At 49.6% G+C, this 18,303-nt stretch overlaps 1 protein-coding gene across 1 annotated transcript in view; it reads right to left on the bottom strand.

Annotated features, from left to right (window-relative positions):
* Positions 1-9,997, bottom strand: part of CACNA1E (calcium voltage-gated channel subunit alpha1 E) — a 345,741-nt gene extending 335,744 nt beyond the window's left edge. Inside the window, exon 1 of the mRNA XM_074349901.1 lies at positions 9,576-9,997. Within this exon, the coding sequence (XP_074206002.1) occupies positions 9,576-9,988 (413 nt within the window). The 5' untranslated portion in view covers positions 9,989-9,997. The remainder of the gene's footprint in view (positions 1-9,575) is intronic.
* Positions 9,998-18,303: the final 8,306 nt, after the last annotated feature.

Genomic DNA, 18,303 nt, shown 5'->3' with positions numbered 1-18,303 from the left:
TTTCCAAATGTGTGGCTGGCTAGTGACATAACACAGCGTGTGGTAGGCTCGCGATGGCTGGGTCCTGCTGGCATACGTTCTGGTTTCTGTGAGTCTCTTATACTCAGTCCTAAGAGCCTGAAATGCCTCCTCTTTGAGCAAGGGGACTCCGAAGGGCTGCGTGCTCAGGTGTCTGCAGGGCAAAGCTAGTCCCCTACAGGAGTAAATCAGCCCTGTCAGAGGCAGTAGGGAGGGGTGGGGAGTGTAGTGACCTAAGGCCTTCCTGCCCCTCCTCAAAGCACACTAATTTCAATTGTATTAAGATATCGGATCATTCAACAAAGCACTTCAAATCAGCTGAACAAATTCTGCCCCCAGTGCCTTTTTGGAAATGGTATGCCTACAGATTTCCAGTATTATAAGAACCAACCCAGATGAGGCCTGATTTTGCCAGCAAGTGGCAGCATATGGAATGATGTCCCCACTGAGTCCAACTCCTTCTGCATGGGGTTAGCTGCCTTTGAAGAGTTCAGAGAAAAATTGGCCCAATGGGCTTAAAAACTCGACCAGAAAGCCTCAAGGTTGAGACATCTTTGTTGGTTGGTTGTTTTTTCACAGAATCTGTCACGGACGTTGAGTGTGGTATGAAAGCTGGTGAGAATGTTGGTGGGTGTTGGAGTTACCGTCTCTCCCAGTCTGGCTGCCCCAGCCCTGCCTCCCAGGAGAGCACGGCTGCAGGTGAGGAAAGAAGTGGGGAAGATGTACAGGGCTGGGCCCACCAGGCCTCTTCACTCACCACAGCCCACCAGTCTGACCATCAGCAGACTGGCTCATGTAAGGTCCCAGCAGTCACCCAGCCCTCAGGGCCCCACTTTCCTCGTCTGTCAGTGAGGCAGCCGGACCAGACGGTGATGATGATGGCGATGATGATCAAATGCCTGCTATGCACTGACTCTCCACCACGTGCCGGGCACTGTGCGTTTCCTCATTTCATCACCTGAGAGCTGCTGGGGTCCACTGACGTATACAGCTGGCCCCAACCCTGACTGCACCCTCTGCGCCAAAGACTTCAACAAACCTCTATGCCCTCTGTTCATAGGATGGCAAGGGATGGCTCCTGAGGGTGAGGAACCCGACATTAGGGGAAAAACAGCAAACACGGGACTAAGGCCTTCCATGCTCTTCAGGATTTAGAGAGGTCATTGTGCTCACCCGCAATCCAGCAAAGAAGGAAAATGAAGCTCAGAAAGGTTGAATATCTTTCCCAAGGTTGAATAATACATGGTTCAGTGGGGATCAAACAAAGGTGTGAAGGCGGACAATGCCCAAACGACCTGCAACTTAACCAACCTGGGTTTTCACAGCCTGCGAGGCTCCTCACCAGGGGGCTGACCCCAGTCTAGACTCAGAGCCCCTGGACTAGATTCAACAACATGTCTGGGGGCTGTCAGAGGCCGGGTGAGCATCAGAGCATAATTACAACCATATCGACTGTTTGCTGAGCATTCATTCACTCACAGATACTCACTAGGAGCCTGGGTGTCAGGTATCACTCCCAGCACTGCAGCTGCGCAGCAGACAAGGATGTGTGGCACTTGTGGGGGAAGGCAGTCAGCTGTGGGGCGTGATGTGACCCAGAGTCACCAGATGTCTCTTTTAGACTAGGTGGTGAAGGGCAACCTCTCTGAGCAGGTATCATTTTAGCTGAGGTCAACATGACAAGAATGGACCAACCTTGTTAAGTTCTGGAGAAAGAACACTCCAGGCAGAGGGAGGAGCCAGGGCAGAGACATAAGCAGGCATAGGTCTGGCCTGAAAGGAGGCAGGTGGGCGAGACTATAGAGAGGAAGGGAGGGAGTTGTACAGATGGGGCCAGAAGCCACCCAAAGACCAGGTTGTGTGGGGCTCCATGAGCCCGAGAAAGGGGCTCAGATTTTACTCTGAGTACAAAGGGAAGTTACGTCACAGAACCATGGTTTGGTTTGCATCTTTTTAAAATGTCCCTGTCTGATGGGTGAACAGATACATTCCTGATTACAGAGAAGCAAACATGAGGGAGAGAGGCCAATGGGGAGGCCATTGCAATGGTCCAAGTGACAGTGGTACGGAAGAGACTGGTAGCCGTGGGCATGGAGAAGCGCTCAGAGTTGGGATGTATTTGGGAGATGTGTTGACAGGGCTTGCTGACCCGTTGGAAGTGGGAGAACAGGGAAGGAGAGAAACAAAGGATCACAGGATTTGGGGCTCCAGCAACCACGTAGACGTGGTGCCACTCACGGAGATGGGGAGGGCTGAGGGGCAGGCTGGGTCACGAGAGGATCAGGAGTTCCGTTTCGGCCATGTCAAGGGTTCGACGCTGATTAGACCACACTGTGAAGACTCCAGGCCAGCCTTGGCTTCAAGAGTCAAGAAATCCACACTCGGGAGTCATCTGTACGTCCGTGGACCTGGCTGAGGTCGCCCAGGGAGACTGGGTGGGCAGAGGAAAGGCTCAGGATAACCCTGGTGCTCACCAGCGTTTTGAGGACCCACACCAGCATATGTGACATAATAAATGTGGTCCAAATTTACAACAGATCGCCAAGGTCAGTGTTACTGCTCTCCTCTGCTCTGAAAATGCAGAGAAGTTACAACCAGCCCCAGGCCCCACAGTTTACAAGTAACATTACAAGAATCAACCCAACTAGTCTGAATTGGGCTCCTGTCATTTGCTTGTGTTGTGCAGTCACTGCGGGGGATACGCAAGTGGGCAGGATGCCTCCGTGGGACAAGATAGGCGTTGAAGTCAGAGGGCCTGGTGTGAATCCTCATTAGCTGTGATTCTGGACAGCTAACATAATCCCATCAAACCTGAGCTCCCTAGTATGTCGAATCACATCTTTTTTTTCCCCCTTTCATTTTGCCAATGTCCAGTACAAGTCTATTATGTGCCGGGCACTGTATTACGTGATGGAGACACAATGAGAATCGGACAGATTTCTCCACTCTGCAGTCTAGTGGGGGATACAGACATGTAAACAGGCAATTACAATACAGTGTGATAAGCACTATGATTACGGAAAGACTGCTTCCCTCTTTAAGTTGTACCAACCTACACAGACTCTAAAGTTACACATAATTTCCTTCCTTCCAAATCCATATGCAATAATAGTCCCATATGAAATGTTTCTCTTCTTTACAACAGTATCTATGATTTCCATTAGAATAAATAACACATGCCAAGCACCTTGCACATAACCAGTGCTCAAGAGATAGTGGCCGTCGTAATTAAGGCTTGGGCTTTTTGACTTAGCACCACCTCTAACTTTGTGGCTCATTTTTGTCTTCTGTCAATTATGAAAAACAGTAGCTAGTTCACAGGGTCACAGTGAGGCTCACGTGAGATAGTGTATGTGAAAACATTTTGTAAGCTGGAGGTAGTTCTATTATAGCATCAGTAAAACACGGTTTCATGTGCACTCACTAGAGCTACAAAACTTAGTTCACACGGAATACTTAGTGTTAACCCAAAGGTCTCACAACCTGTATCCTGGGCCTGAGGAAACCTTTTAATAGGTTCTTTGGGAAATAACATTCTGCACAAGAAAATCTGCTCCATCCAAACTACCTACAGTCTGTCCACAGGAAGATGGGGACCCTTTACTTGGGGAGACCCTCCCCTCCTGACTCCTTCCGCTAACTGCATTTGCTCACCCAGGCAAAGGCAAAAAAATGCTGGAAACCTTCCAGGCTGGTCTCTCGTCTGCTTCGTGCATCACCAGAGTCCTGAGTCAGTGCCAAGGAGGCAGGATTTGTAAAGCTGGTGGTGTGTGCTGTGGGCTGTCAGCTGTGTGGGCGGTGGACAGGGCTTAGGGAGGGGCTGGAGCTGAGGGAGGAGCAGGAAGCTGGCAGGGCCACCACCAACAGAGAATCCTTCCTGATTTCCTACTGCAGCAAATCATGCCCTGAGAGAGGATCAGGCTGCCCTGTCCTAGTGCCAGGAGGATCCTGTCTATAGAACATTAAGTCAGGAGAAGCCAGAATGCAGGAGACAGAAGAGAGAAGGATCCATCTCTCCAAGGTGCACAGTAGACACAGGTCCTGAACAGCCCTGAAGGAGGGCAGAGAACAGACTCCCTACTTCCTCTGCTGATTGTTCAATTAGAAGGCTTTGTGCAGTCAGCAACCTGCACAACTGCACAGGTGACCCAGAGAACTCAGCCGCCTCTTTCCCTAGAAACTAGCTGATTGGAATAGCTATCAGTTCCCCTCAGTACACTCATTTCAGCAGTCATTCGATGAATGCTTATTGTGAGCCAACTATGTATGAGGCACTGTTCTATACCCTGAAAATAAGAGAAAGTCCCTGCTTTCAAGAAGCTTACATTTCAGTCCAGGAAGACAAACATATACACACACAAAGTATGTGTCTGTGTGTGTGTGTGTGTGTGTGCACCTGTGTGTGTTGGGGAAATGGTAGTAAAGGATATGATACAAAATAAAGCACAGTAAAGAGAGAAGGTGATCGTGGTGCGGGGGCGGAGGGGAGGCTACTGTACAGAGGGTGATCAGGAAGGTCTCTCGGAGCAGAGACCTCAGTGAAGTGAGGGAGGAGGCATGCAGATCTGGGGGGAAGGGCACTCTAGGCAGAGGGAACAGCAAAGGCGAGGGCCCTGCGGTAAGGTGGGTTTGAGGGCTGGCCCTGGGCCAGCGCCGCTGAAGCAGATGACTAGGGGAAAGATGAAGAGATAAAGTCAAAGACGCCTGTGCATCTATGAGGGAGAGGTCAAAGTCAAGGTTGAGGTGGAAGGTCACACAGAACCTTGTAGATGGTGCTAAAGGCTGGGTTTTGTTCTGTGAGAGGTGAGAGGTCACTAGAGGCTTCCAAACAGAGAACTGATGTGATATGTTTCTGAAGATTCTTTCATGGAGACTCTATGCACTCTTTCAACTCCTCTGTAAATCTTTCTTTAAAGAAAAATTTAAAAAGGACCCCTAACCACAGTGGCGGGGATGGCTGTAGCACAGAGGCCAGTTTAAGAGGTGGTTGCAATCACCCTCTTGGGTATGTTACTCAAACTTTCTGTGGCTCAACTGTGAATCAGACAATAAAAATAGTACCAGCCTCACTGTATTGTTACAAGGATTAAATGAATTAAAGTGTTTAGAACAGTGGGATATCTAGTAAGGACCAGATAAGTGTTTATGCAATAAAAAATTAACATAAAAGGTGGCTTTGACTGGGAAGATAGTGTGATCTGCTACACTGTGAAGGGAAAGCCGACAGGAATTGGCAAGAACTGGGTGTCAGTGTGAGAGAAATCAGGGTGATTCCAACGTTCCTGGCCCCAGCAACAGAAAGAATGGAGATTCCATTTACTGAGGCAGGAAAGGCCACAGGAGCAGCAGGCTTGAGGAAAAGCTGATATTTTGCTGTTAGACATACTGTGCTTGAGATGCCTAGGGACATACAAGGGAAAATGCTGACTTCGTGGGTAGCATTTAAAATTCAGGGAAGGGGCCTTGGCTGGAGATAGAAGTCACCAGCATATTACGGTGACCAAGGGTCTGGGGCTGGATGAGACCAACAGGAAGTGAGTGTTGGTGAGAACAGAACAGGGGTGGGGACTGAGCCCTGGGCCATCCTATGTTTAGGGATTGGGAAAAGGAAGAGGAAATAGCCAAAGAGACTGAGGGGTGACTGATCAGGTGGGACGAGAAAAGAGTTTCAGGAGAGGGTGACAGTGAGGAAATGCAGCTGCTTCTGCTGCCACCACGTCAGAGAAGACAGACACAAAGAATCTCGCACTAGGCAAAGGCCTGATTGGAATGGGTTCCGGGGGAACTGCGGGAGAAAAACTAGAGACAGCGTATAGACAAAGAGGCACATCACACTCTCCATGTACATCAGCCCTCCACGTGGAGCGTGATGAGAGGTCAGGCCACAGAAACAGGAGGAAGGGCCTGGAACAGGGGTCCAGACGCAGTGGGTGGCCAGTGCAGGCGGGAGCTCACGCAAACCTCTTCACTTGCTGCTAAGCTCCCGGTGAAGTAGGAAGACAACTGCGGTCATGAGGTAGGATTAGGCTGGCAGGAGATGCTGGGGTTTTGAGAATTAAGGGAAAGGTGTGTGAAATAATCTTTAAAAGTGTGTGAGGGTGGATGAAAAGGGGAAAATTGTAGAGTTTCCAGGCAGGACAAAGCGGGGCACTGGAGGTGGGGGTCACAAATTTACAGGAGAGTGAGCACTGCTGTGAGTTCTGCTCTAGCGACGTTCAGCTGCCCCAGTGCAGGGGAAGAAGAGGTGGCCAGCAGGATTTAAGCAGAGCCGGAGTTCTGCCAAACCAGTATAATGGAGCACCGGAGGGGCAAGGAAGTTGAGGGTGAAAACAAGGAAGTGAGTAAAACGATGGTAAAGCGTGAAAAAGGCTGTTGACCAAGCTGGGGGGCCTCCAGCACCCTGGCCCTCAGCTGCTGATGGGCTCCATCCTAGAAGCTGGCAGGAGAAAGAGCTGAGGGGCAAGAGGAGACCTCAAGAGAAACGTCACCATTCTGCTCCAGAAAGTATTTTCGGTGCTTTCAGTGGAATTTAATTTTATAAGACAGGAAGGGAGAATACAGTTGGGGAAGAAGCCGTGACTAAGTGTCATGATCAGTGTCTTCTGGATGCTGGCAAGATGAAAAAATACGGATTTGAGCACCGGAAAGAGTGAACTGGGCAGAAAAGAGGTGGTGGTCAGCCAGTGGGAAGCTGGAAACAGACTGTGAAGCAGTGCAATTATGACATGGTCCAGACTGGCCAAGGAAATGCGGTCTCAGTCAGAGCATGGAGGCAACATTATCTGGGAGAAGAGGTTAAGGAACCACGAGACCAGGGTGCAGGAAGGGTCATCTAAGTGGATACGGCAGTAAACAAGAACTGCAGGCAGGAGAAGAGATGGGGAGAGAGGCAGTAAACCAAGAGCTAAAATCTGCCTGGGATGAAGGGCAGTGGCCTTGGGAGTCCGTAGATGGCTGCAGCAGGAAGAAGTAGATGGCAATGCCTGATGGCATCGCCACCTGGCATGTTAGGACAGGCAAGAGGAATAATGGTCTGGAAGCAACAGTGAGGAGCCAGTGGGCATAGACCCCACCTCCAGGCTCAAGAGTGCATGCCAGTGTCGGGGAGAGGACAGTCACCACATGAGACAGCTGCAGATCAGGCAGAATCTTAGGGGAGAGGCAGGGTCCAGCTGGAACAGGAGGTAAAGGGGATGTCCAGAGAAGGACCTTGCTGATGACAGACCATGAGTCCTAGACAGTGCATTCTCAGGGTTTGGGAAGCCGGGGAGGAGTGGGAAGTGGGTCAGACGAAGCCATGCACAGAGTCACGTGGGGAGGGAGTCTGTGGTGAGGAAAAGGGCCTGGTGATACTGACCACGGAGATCTCTGAGCAGACTGCAGCGATGAGGCTGGGAGTGTTGGGGAGCAGAGCGGGTGGGGCAATGTCACGGTCTCCATCACCTCCCACTTTCTCTTCAACCCACTCCATTGGGGACCCAGCCCCATCACCATACTGACACCACTCCCATTAAAGTCACTTCCATATTGCCAAAACCAGTGGTTCCTTCTCCATCCTCATTTTATAGGACCTCTCAGCAGCATCCTACACAAACGACGCCTCCCTTCTGAACACACTCTGCTTTTTGCTTTTTGGTCCCTGAACTCTCTGGCTTTCCTCCTACCGCCCTGGCCACCCTTTCTCACCTCCTTTGTGGGCTCCTACTCTACAGCTACTCTTAAAGGTTGACACATCCCCCATGCTATTGGTGTGTCTGCCCTGTTCCACCGCTTCATGGACCTGCCCTGGTGAAAGTACAGTCTCCCACCATCCCCACTGCCACCTCATCCTCCAACTAGCAAAAGTTTAACTTAGAGAAAGACCTAAGAGTTAGTCACACATTGCGAGCCATGGTGAAGCTAGTATTTCAGTGAGCATTGTAGGGATTCTTGAGTTAGGGCATGTGACAGCACTGAGTGACACGAAGAATGTGCAAGCTTGTCTCTGCCTTCAAGCTGTTCGGCATCCTCTTAAAACAAGAAAGAGGTGCATAAAAATGCAATACTTCTGAACATGAAGAAATGCCAACAAGTTGCACGGTATTCAAATGGCCATCTACTTCCTCTCACTCGTTTTTTGAAGCCACGATGAGATAACTTAGCACGAGTGAGGTCACCCTGGAAATCAGGCCCAACTCTGTCAGCCCCGAAGCCAGCGCCCCTGCTGTGGCATCCCAGTGGGCAGGTGAGATTAAAAGTTAAGTACTTGGGAACTAGATGAGGCACTGTGCCACTGCAGTTAGAAGCATGGATTCTAGAACCAGACTTCCAGGGTACAAATCACTAACCAATATCACATCACCCTTACAATGCAATAATTATCAGAGGGACCTTGGGAAAGTCACTTAACTTCCCTGTGCCTCATGGGTTAAATGTGGACAATAAATATTACCTCATAGTAATAATGATAAGTTTTAACATGAGTTAGTATAGGTAAGGTGTTTAGAATGTTGCTGGTACGTAGAGCTGTGTAAGGTTTTGAAGACTAACAGCGTTGGGAAACGATCAACAGGAGAGAAGGTTTGTTGAGTACTGGGAGCCCAACTCCTCTCTGAATCCCAGGAGCCTGGCACAAGTCAGGGCTCACTGAATCAATAACTGACATATTAACATCCATAGGAAAAGACCACCAGAGATCAGCTAACCCACTCCTGTATGCACCATCCAGGATGTCCAGGTAGGTAAATTCCACCATGACCAGCATCATTGAGAAACACCTGCTGCTCGTCTCTTTGCCCTTGATGACATCTAACAACTCAAGGGTCTCAGGCAAGAGGAGAGACAGACAAACAGACCACAGGACACGCAGACATGCAGAGTCAACACTGGCATCCAGAAGACAATCAGAGTCCTTGAGTATGGTGCAAATCCAGGGCGACTGAGAATTAAATGAAATCCTATCTTCCTTTAATTTATGACTCCTAGGAATAAAAGCCCAAGTTCTCAATAAGCAGGACTCAGAGGAAAGATGGCTCAAGACAGAACATAAATCCTTTTGTTCTACACAGAAAGATCAGAAATAAAGTCATAGTGGGGAAGGAGGGGCTCAGATCTTGGTCAATCTCTTCCATCCACTGAAGAGTTGCCCCAAATGTAATCATTCCCTCAAGGGTGATACTAGAAAGAGGAGGGTCAGCAGCAATTCTGGAGGGAAAGGTGAGATAGACGTTCCATGCTTTCATAGAGCTCCTCTTTCCTTGGAAGCTCAGGGTGTGAATCAGACCCTGTGCTTTCTGCACAGGCCCTTAGTAAATTAGGTGTGCTTGGGAGGACAGCCTTAGACCTCAGTGAGGTTCCATGCAGCCTACAGCTGGTTAGTGAGATGCATGGGGGCTGACCGCAGGGATCTCACTCCGAGAGTCAATCCCCTCTTTGGTGGCAGCAGAAGCAGATGCATTTGCCTTGCTGGGCGCATCCTTCCCAGCGGGACCCCAGACGCCGACCCCACACCGCCCCAGTTCTCCCTTACCACGCGGCCTGGCCGGGCCCCGCGCGCCCCGCCCCCGCCGGGTACTCACTCCCACTCCTTGCGCCGCGCCTGCGGGGTGCTCTGCATCTTGTGCGCCTCGTGGGCCTTGATGATGTCGCGCTGGTCGATGAGACCCCCTCGCCGCCGCTTCATCACCTCGGGGCTGATCGGGAGGAAGGGGCTGGAGCCGCCCTCCCAGCCCGGGCCCTCGCCCTCCTGCACCGGGAAGAAGTTGTCGAAGCCGCTGGCGGCGGCGGCGCGCGGGGAGGCCGGCAGCATCCCCGCCTCGTCCGAGGCGTCGGCCTCGAGCAGGGCGCAGTGCTGGGGCCGCCATGCCTCCTCCTTGGGCAGGGCCAGGACGTGGCGGCGGCGGCGGCCCGCGGCCCTGGCCTCAGGGCTCCCGCCTGCAGCCGGACAGAGGGCGGGCTCGGGCAGCCTGCGGCCTGGGCTCAGTCCACGCATCTCGGGCACCATCACAGAACATTGCTCTGCCGGGGGGAGGTAGGTGAGAGATGAGGGGTGGGAGGGCAGGGAGAGTAGGGGTGGGCACGAGGAAGACAGAGAAGAGAAAGAGGTTAATGACGTTGTCCTCCCGGGCAAGGCTTCCCGCCCAGCCCAGAAACTGGCCCACAGTAGGAACTCAGTAAATGATCGTAGAACTCAGGAGCATCCACTGTGGACCAGGCTGGGTGCCAGGTGCTGGGTATCCAGCGTTAAACAACGTGGACTTGATTTTCGCTCCAGGAACTTCAGTCTAGTGCAGAGGACAGAGGTGAAGGAAATAATCACACACAACCGTGATCGATGTCCCAGGGTGCAGCTTTGAGGAGAGGAGGACACCCAGGCTGTCCTTCTCTGCCCCGACCTCCACAGCTAGCTGGCTATTCTCTCCCTTTTATGGTGAAAGCATCCCCCTAACCCTCTCCCCAGTGTCCCAGCTCCTCTGTGGAGGTCCTTCACACCACCTGCTGCCCTAACTGTCACACTCTCTCCCAAAGAACCAGCCACAGGCAGGCTATTCCTGAGAACCGGGTCCCCCACATCGATTTCCTCCTCCTTTCCTTATTCACATCCGCCACAGGCTCGGGAGCGTGTGTGGAATCAGATGCCTCACTAGCTCCCTTGAGCCTGGTTTTCCTTTTCCACGCCAAGGAGGATGTGGCCGGATCTGCAGCTTGACAGACTCATTCAATCAACACTGACTGAGGGCTTACCACGTGCCAGGCACTGGGCACACCAAGATGAGCTGGATTTAGTCCACATCCTCCTTGTGGGAGAAATAGGCAGAGCATGGATGTGACCTCACAACACGATGCACGATGACTGAGGTGAGCCTGAGTGTTATGTGAGCTCATAGGAGGGGCACCTGGGCCCACTTGGGGATGTTGGGGGTGGTGCTTTGCGGAGGAAACAACCTTGAGGCTGGGTTTAAACAGAGCTTGCTGGATGAGGAAAGGGAGAGGATTAAAGACAAAAGGAAGAGCATGTACAGACAGGATTTACAGAACCGGACGGAATCAGAAAGAGTTCCCATATCCAGTCTGAGGTCTGGGGGAGAGTCCTGACTTGAGAGAACTTGGTCTTACCACCTTCCCAGATCTCTACTACTGTCTCCCTCCCAGCCAAGAGGCCAACACCTGAATTCCCAGCCTCCTACCCACCCACATTCCAAGCCACGCCCCTCCTGACCACAAGTGGCACACATATGCCACCGTGGCTCCAAAAAGTGCCATTTGCTCTACACTGGAAGGAGCCTGTGCTGGGCATCTTCCCAGAATGCTGCCCTCTAGACCCCGCCCCCGCCTTCCCTGATCTGGACTGCAGGTCAAATCGCAAATCACAAAAACAAAGAATATTAAAATGGGCAGGAATCCTAAAGGTTTAGCCGTATCATTTTACAGGTGAGGGGGGCTGAAGTCCAGAGAGGCAGAGAGACTTGTCCAGGGTCACACTACTGATAAAATGCAGAGCTGGGAGAGGGCTCAGGTTTCAAACCCTAACTCAGTTTTTTCCCACAATTCTGATCACGCTTCCTCTACCATGTGTAACAGAATCCACAGATGCCTCCTGAGCCCCCTCCTCATTGCACCAAGGAAGCTGGCGGAAAAGAAAAAGGCAGGATGATCTTAGTACATAAGTGATAAAGCCTGATGTGAACATTAAATAAACCCTGACTTCCCTGGAGAGTAGGCACTTAGGTATCTTCCTCATACGTCTCTTCCTGAATTTTCAGCATCTGGACTGGTCGTCCCAGCCCTGCCAGCACCACACCCAATGCCTCAGTGATGCTGGGCTGCGGGCGCTGGGGATGTGCCATTGAGCGCTAGATACTCAGCCACTAAAGGGGGCAAGGGCAGGGGAGGTAAAGGGTCCAGGGCAAGCTTGGTGGAGAGAAGTGAAGGAGAAAATACACTTCAAGTCCTGCCAGCAGTTGGGTGGGTCCCTCGAAAGAGTGATTCATATTCCTCACGTTGTCATTCTGTCTCAACTCTGCTTGATGGATTTTAAATTTATCCTCCATTCCTACGATGTTTAAATGTCTCTCCCTCACCACACACATGCACGCACCCCTCCCACTCCCTCCGCAGGCTTCAGCCCCGTCAGAAACCCAAGCAGTCTTGCGTTCTGTCGCCTGCAGCCTCCTTTTCCTTGGGGACCCTCCAGGGCGGGCCACCCTCCCAGCCATCACCAGGCCACCAGGACCTGGCTCCTTGCCTCCACTTCCAGGCCTACCCCTCCCTCTCCCTCTTTACTGGATTTCCCCTTCCCAGACACTTTGCCAATTTGAATCACATCTTTGCCAAAATTACAGCAGCAAAAATATGCACTGCAGCACTCCCGCTGCAATGGAATCAATTTTACGAATATCAAAACATGAAATTATCTCATCTTTCCTTTAAGAATTCCTGTTAAACAACCCTTCTATTATTGATATAAATGTTCATCAGGAGAATCTGTCGCCCCCGCTGCCTGCCAAGCTGGCCAGTCCCCAGGTCTGCCTGTCATCAAACTGAGAGAACGCCTTCCATCTCAGGCGACTGAGACAAGACGGAGTCTACGTCTTCCAGGGAAGGACACATGAATCTACTCTATACTGAGCTTCACCCCCAGCCCTCAAATCTTGGTGTTCCTTGAGTACCTTGAGTTCAGGGGTTTTGTCTTCTCTTTCTATACCCAGCACCTAGTACTGAGTTCAACACACAGTAGGACGCTGTGGTGGTCACTGGTACTGTTGGCCAACTATTCTGGTTGTCCCCCTCCTGGAAGTGTAGAGTAGGACGCACTTCCTGGCCCCCGTGGTTGAGCAGGGTCACGTGACCACGCTGGCCAGAGAGTCGCTTCAGGGCTAAGCGTTTATTGCCAGTGCAAGATCTCTACGTCCAGACGGACAGGCCCACTTTTTCTGTAAAGGACCAGAGAGTAAATATTTCAGATGTCACAGGCCATGCAGTCTTTGTTGCAACTACTCAAATCCTGCTGTTGTAGCATGCCAGCAGCTAGACAATATGTAAATGAGTGTGACTGTGTTCTGATAAAACTTTATTTATACACTTTTGTAAACTTTGCCCTTTCAACTGCATCTCTTGGACACCGTCACTGTCACTCAGTCTGTGCCCACGGGAGCAGGTTCTACAGAGCAACAGGCAAAAAAGAAGGTACGGTGAGCCACAAAGCAGAATCAAGGGTGGACACACCCAGGGAGAAGCTTCCCGAGGGCAAAGCTGCTGCCCGTGGTCCCACCCCCAGTCCCCAGGAGAAGGAAACAGGCCCGGCTGCTCTGAGATACTGGCCCAAGAATGAGCTCATGAAAGCTCCAAGGGCACCTGTCTTATTTCTCTAACTCTTGCTTTCCACTCAACTCTCTTCTTATTTGTTGCTTCATCTGGCTAATGCACTGGGGGCCCTGAGGAGGAAGAGGACACATCTGCAACCCAACAGCTCCATTAAAAACTCCTCCCTGGCTTGTCAGGCCACATGGGGTAGCAGGATAAGGTCTCTCCTTTCCACTCCTGTCCCAAGCACCCTGCACTGCCAAAGATGCCTGAGCCAGTGATCACACTTCTGCCTGCCTCTGAAACCCTCTCCCCTCCCTCTTCCAGAGCCGAAGTTGAGATCTCCCTGCACAAAGGAACGTTATGCTCCTTGCACCATCTTTCCCTTTATATCCTATCAGGAGTTTGAATTTTACTCATCTGTTTTTGATTGTTTTAGAAATAATGGCTCATGCATCCCCTTGGCCTATCAGTGCCTCTGAGGCCCAGCAGGTGAGTCCGCCATGGTGAAGACATGCATCTTCCTCTCTTTGGGCTCAAGCCAAGCCCACTCCTACCCCTCACTTTCTGACTCTTCCAGAACATGTGCCTCTTCCAGCCACATTCTGAGAAATGGGTACACCAGGAAGTCAGCAAAGCTCATGCTGTTGTGAATGTACTGCCTTTATACCCTGACAGAGTTGATTTCAGAAAAAAAAAAGGTCTCCATTGCGCACACCAGCAAGTGGCACAGGTTGGGAGACGGTGGATAGAACTGGGACTGGTGGGTACTGGAAGGTGAGCAGTGGGCACACAGGTGTCCCTGAGCTGGCCCTGTGCCCTCTGTCTGCCCTAGAAGAAGGCAGGAGGGTCCCAATTCCCAACTGTCAGAAATGAAAAATCACAAGAGGGAAACACTTTTTAAAATAAGATACTACACAACTGAGATACCACTCAGTTCTTTTCTAAAAATGATGCTCTAGGGAAGAGAACTGATACAGTCAATGTGCTTCCTGCCCAGCAAAAGGGAAGGCAGGGAATGACCCTGCTCCTCCCCTCACCCACCTGCTCAGAGAGGAACATTCCTGGCCTAGTAGTAAGTATTCATCTAGGGATTCTCATCTGAGCCACCTTGCTCCCATACCACAGAAGAGGAGTGAAAGCTGGATTATTTCATTTGCCATGACCAGCTAGGCTGTGGTTCTCAAGCTTCAGTGTACATCAGAAGCATCTACATTGCTGGTTTTAAAGTGCAGATCCCTGGAATGCCCCCAACCCCACCAGAGAGTCTCATGCAACAGATCTTGGGTGGGCTCAGGAATCTGCATATATAATAAGCACCACCGCACCTCCTCCACCCCCAGGAATCATGTCTTGAGAAACACTGTCCTGAAAGCAGTGTCTCGTCCTGAGAGGTGGTGCTAAGTTGGTAAGAAGTAATGCCCCAGATGCATTAGGATGTTAAAGGCCCCGTAGGTAGGCCAGTGTCCCTTTCACCCATTTTCAGGCTACACCATGAAATGAAGGTGCCAAGAAACATCCAGGATGAGTTCCTTGACCTACCCCAACTCCCTGCAAAACTCCATCCCCCGCAGGCTGGCGTCAGCTTTTGCCCATCCCATATTCCTCTCCACATGTCTGCGTTGTTATGGTGACATTCAAGGATGGGCTAATGTCCAGCAGCAGTTTGACAGGCTAGTGCGTTTTGAATGTAAATTAAGACCCAAGGCAAAAACATGGCTTCAAATGTAGAATGATCACGACGTCTGTCGGGGTAGAGGAGGCAAAAAAGCTTTGATCCGGTGTCAGAAGCTCAGGGCTTGGGGACAAAAAAAAAAGACTAATGAACTCATCTACAAAACAAAAGGGCTCACAGACATAGTAAACAATCTTATGGTTACTGGGGGAAAGGGGGTAGGAAAGGATTAACTAGGAGTCCGAGATTTGTAAATAATAACTACTATATATAAAAATAGATAAAAGGCAAATTTCTTCTGCATAGCACAGGGAACTATATTCAATATCTTATAGTAACCTTTAATTAAAAAGAATATGAAAGTGAATATATCTGTGTATAAGTATGACTGAAACATTATGCTGTACACTAGAAATTGATACATTGTAACTGACTATACTTCAATTAAAAAAAAAAAAAAGCAGCAGCTCAGGGCTCGGGATACAGTTCTGGCAATTCTTAGTCAAGCAAGCTTTGGCAGGTCATTTCTCTTCTCCAGGTCAGTTTCCTCTCCTGAACAATGATGATAATAATTACTCTATAATTTACATTACATTATACAATATATAATGATAAGTGCATATTATGTAATCATATAATATATTAGAATGGATAATAAAAGCTGTCTTACAGAAGTGTGTGGTGAGAATCAAATAAGACAGCATCTGGGAAAGAACTTGGAGATGTGCATTAAGTAAATACGGAGGACAAAACAGAGGTTAGGAGCCAGCAGCTGAAGCCAGCTCCCCTCTCACCAGATGTATCTCTGGGCACATGACATAGTCCTTCATTTCCTCATCCTTAAAATGTCATTAAGAGTGGATACCTCATAAGGTTGTTTTGAGAACTGAATACAGAAACATGTAGAACAGTACGTGTAAAAATGCCCAGTCAGTGTTAGCCATCATTTTTATCATGTGAATGACATATTTTGTTAGAGTAAACAATGCCAGTAAACAACCGCAAAACAGAAAGATTTATTTCTCTCATGTCGCAGCAATAATGCAAGTTGGCCCAGAAGATGGGAAAGAGAGACTCTGCTCCACACAGTCATTCAGGGACCCAGATTCTTTCATGCAGTGCTCTGTCATCTCCTAAGGATGGCTTTTTTTTTTTTCTTAAAGGGCTGAAAAGAAAATATTTTAGGCTTGGCAGGGCAGAAGTCTCAGTAGCAACTGCTCAACTCTGCCTTTGTAGTATAAAAGCAGCCATAGACAATACACAGATAAATGAATGGCGCTGTTTCAATAAAACCTCATTTACAAAAACAGGCAGTTAACACCTGAGCCTAGAGCCTCCAAGTCCTCTGCTAGATGTCTTCTCTCCAGCCTGGGGACAAAGAAAAAGACAAGGCACTTGGGGGATCTTGCAAAAGGTCTAAAGGCCAGATGTGGGAATGATACATATCACTTCCCCACCTCTTCCATTAGAACTCAGTCTCCTGCCCGACCTTAACCGAAGGAGAGCAGAAATGCAGTCTAGCTGGGAGCCAAAGAAAAAGAGGAGAAAACCAACACTCATAATCTGCATCACACTACCACTGTTGGGACTGGGGTATAACCACAAAAGTGAATCAAAATGCAGACACTCACAAATCCATCAAATACATGGAACATCAGCCAGTCCAGTGGGGTGGTAATCAATTGCTGAAAATTAGCCACATCACAACGTGCACAGAGAGAGATAAACAGACATATTTTATGTAAAAGAAAAAGGGGAAACCCTACATGTTGTGACAGTCAATTCACCAAAGGATCTTGATGACTTGGAAAACAAGACCTCAACAATGCAAAGTGTAGGTGGGTCCTCGCCAATTACGCAGTAGGCTCACCCCACAGACACATCCAGCTGGACAGTCCTTAGAGGAATGACAGCCCCTTCACACACACACTGGCCTTCAAGCTCCAAGCAGGCAGAGACCACAGCAGCCGTATTCAGCACCACATCCCTAGCACCCCGCCCTGTAAGCATTCAATAACCATTTATAAAAGGAGGGAATGAAGGGAGGGGAACGAGGAGGGAAGGGAGGCAGAGGAAAAGGAAGGCAATGTGCAATTTCCCATGCCATAATCTTGCTATTGTGGTAAATTTGTCCTCTTCAAGAGCTGGCTTCTGCAGAAATCTTTACAACTACATTTGACTGGGTAGGAGTGGTGTTAAGGGGCTGTTGCTTGAAATTTTCCAATCTGCTTAAATATTCACCTTTATGATTCTGCTTTAAGAAGCTTCTGACAATCTCCACAGGACCTGCCTGACTTAGAGAAGGGAAGGAAGACTCTTTCATAAGGGAGGAGAGACTTACTTAATACACCACTCTGCCAGAAATCACCATAGAGTCATTCAACAAACATTTATGGAGCACCTGCTACATGTTGGGGAGTGATAAAGGCACTGGAAACTCTTTATGGTACCACAACAGAATCCAGAAAGAAACTCAAGCAGTTAGGCCCAGACTAGACACTTTTTTTAAACGCAACTGCTTTTTAATATAGACCAAAGGTTACTTCTACAAGAGTATCCTGAAATTCCTTGAGCATTTGGAGATTTTCCAGAATTTGTTACTTCTGTTACTCTTTCTACTTCCCTAAAGCACCCAGACTTGAACAGACAGACAGGCAAAGCTAAAAAGGAATGTGTAATTTTTCCAAAGACCTTAGGGCAAGTAGAAATCTGAGGACAGAATACTGTTCTTTGGACAGTCTCTCGAAGGAGTCAGGATTGGTGACAGCTGGAAAGAAAACAACCATCATCACCACCTGGACTTGCAGAAACAGAGTTGTCTGGCCTGGGACAGAGAAGGGCTGGCAGACTAACTTCAGGAGACTGCATATATTCTCTGAAAGGCATCCTTTCAAACCACTGCAGCATCAAGCTCAGAAAACTGAATCCCCAGTGCTGCAAAAACTCCTCCGATAGCTTTGTTTCCATCAAATACTTCTCAAGTGTCAATGCCAGGAACACCAGGGATCTCCAACTAGTGCCTGATAACATCCCTCCTTCCCCACGCAGACCAAGATGACTTGAACTGATTTCCCCGGAAGCTGTCTTTGAAAGAGGAGTGAGTTACTGCTGCAGTCAAGTGATGGGTGGGAGACGGCACCAAGTGTGCTGCCAAACGGTATCTCATCTCTGAGCAGGATCCCGATCCCAGTGCAGGCTTTCAGAGGCACTGGCCCTGGAGCAGCCCCTCACTCTGCACTCTGAGCATGGAGCGTGGTTTGCACTGGGAGAGCTGGTCTGAATCTCCACCTAGTGAATCCAGTGCAGAGCCACGACCCTGGCATTCGAGG

This window comes from Camelus bactrianus, chromosome 21 (genome assembly GCF_048773025.1).
Source record: "Camelus bactrianus isolate YW-2024 breed Bactrian camel chromosome 21, ASM4877302v1, whole genome shotgun sequence".
NCBI classification, from domain to species: domain Eukaryota; kingdom Metazoa; phylum Chordata; class Mammalia; order Artiodactyla; family Camelidae; genus Camelus; species Camelus bactrianus.
This window is presented reverse-complemented; position numbering and strand designations above follow the sequence as displayed.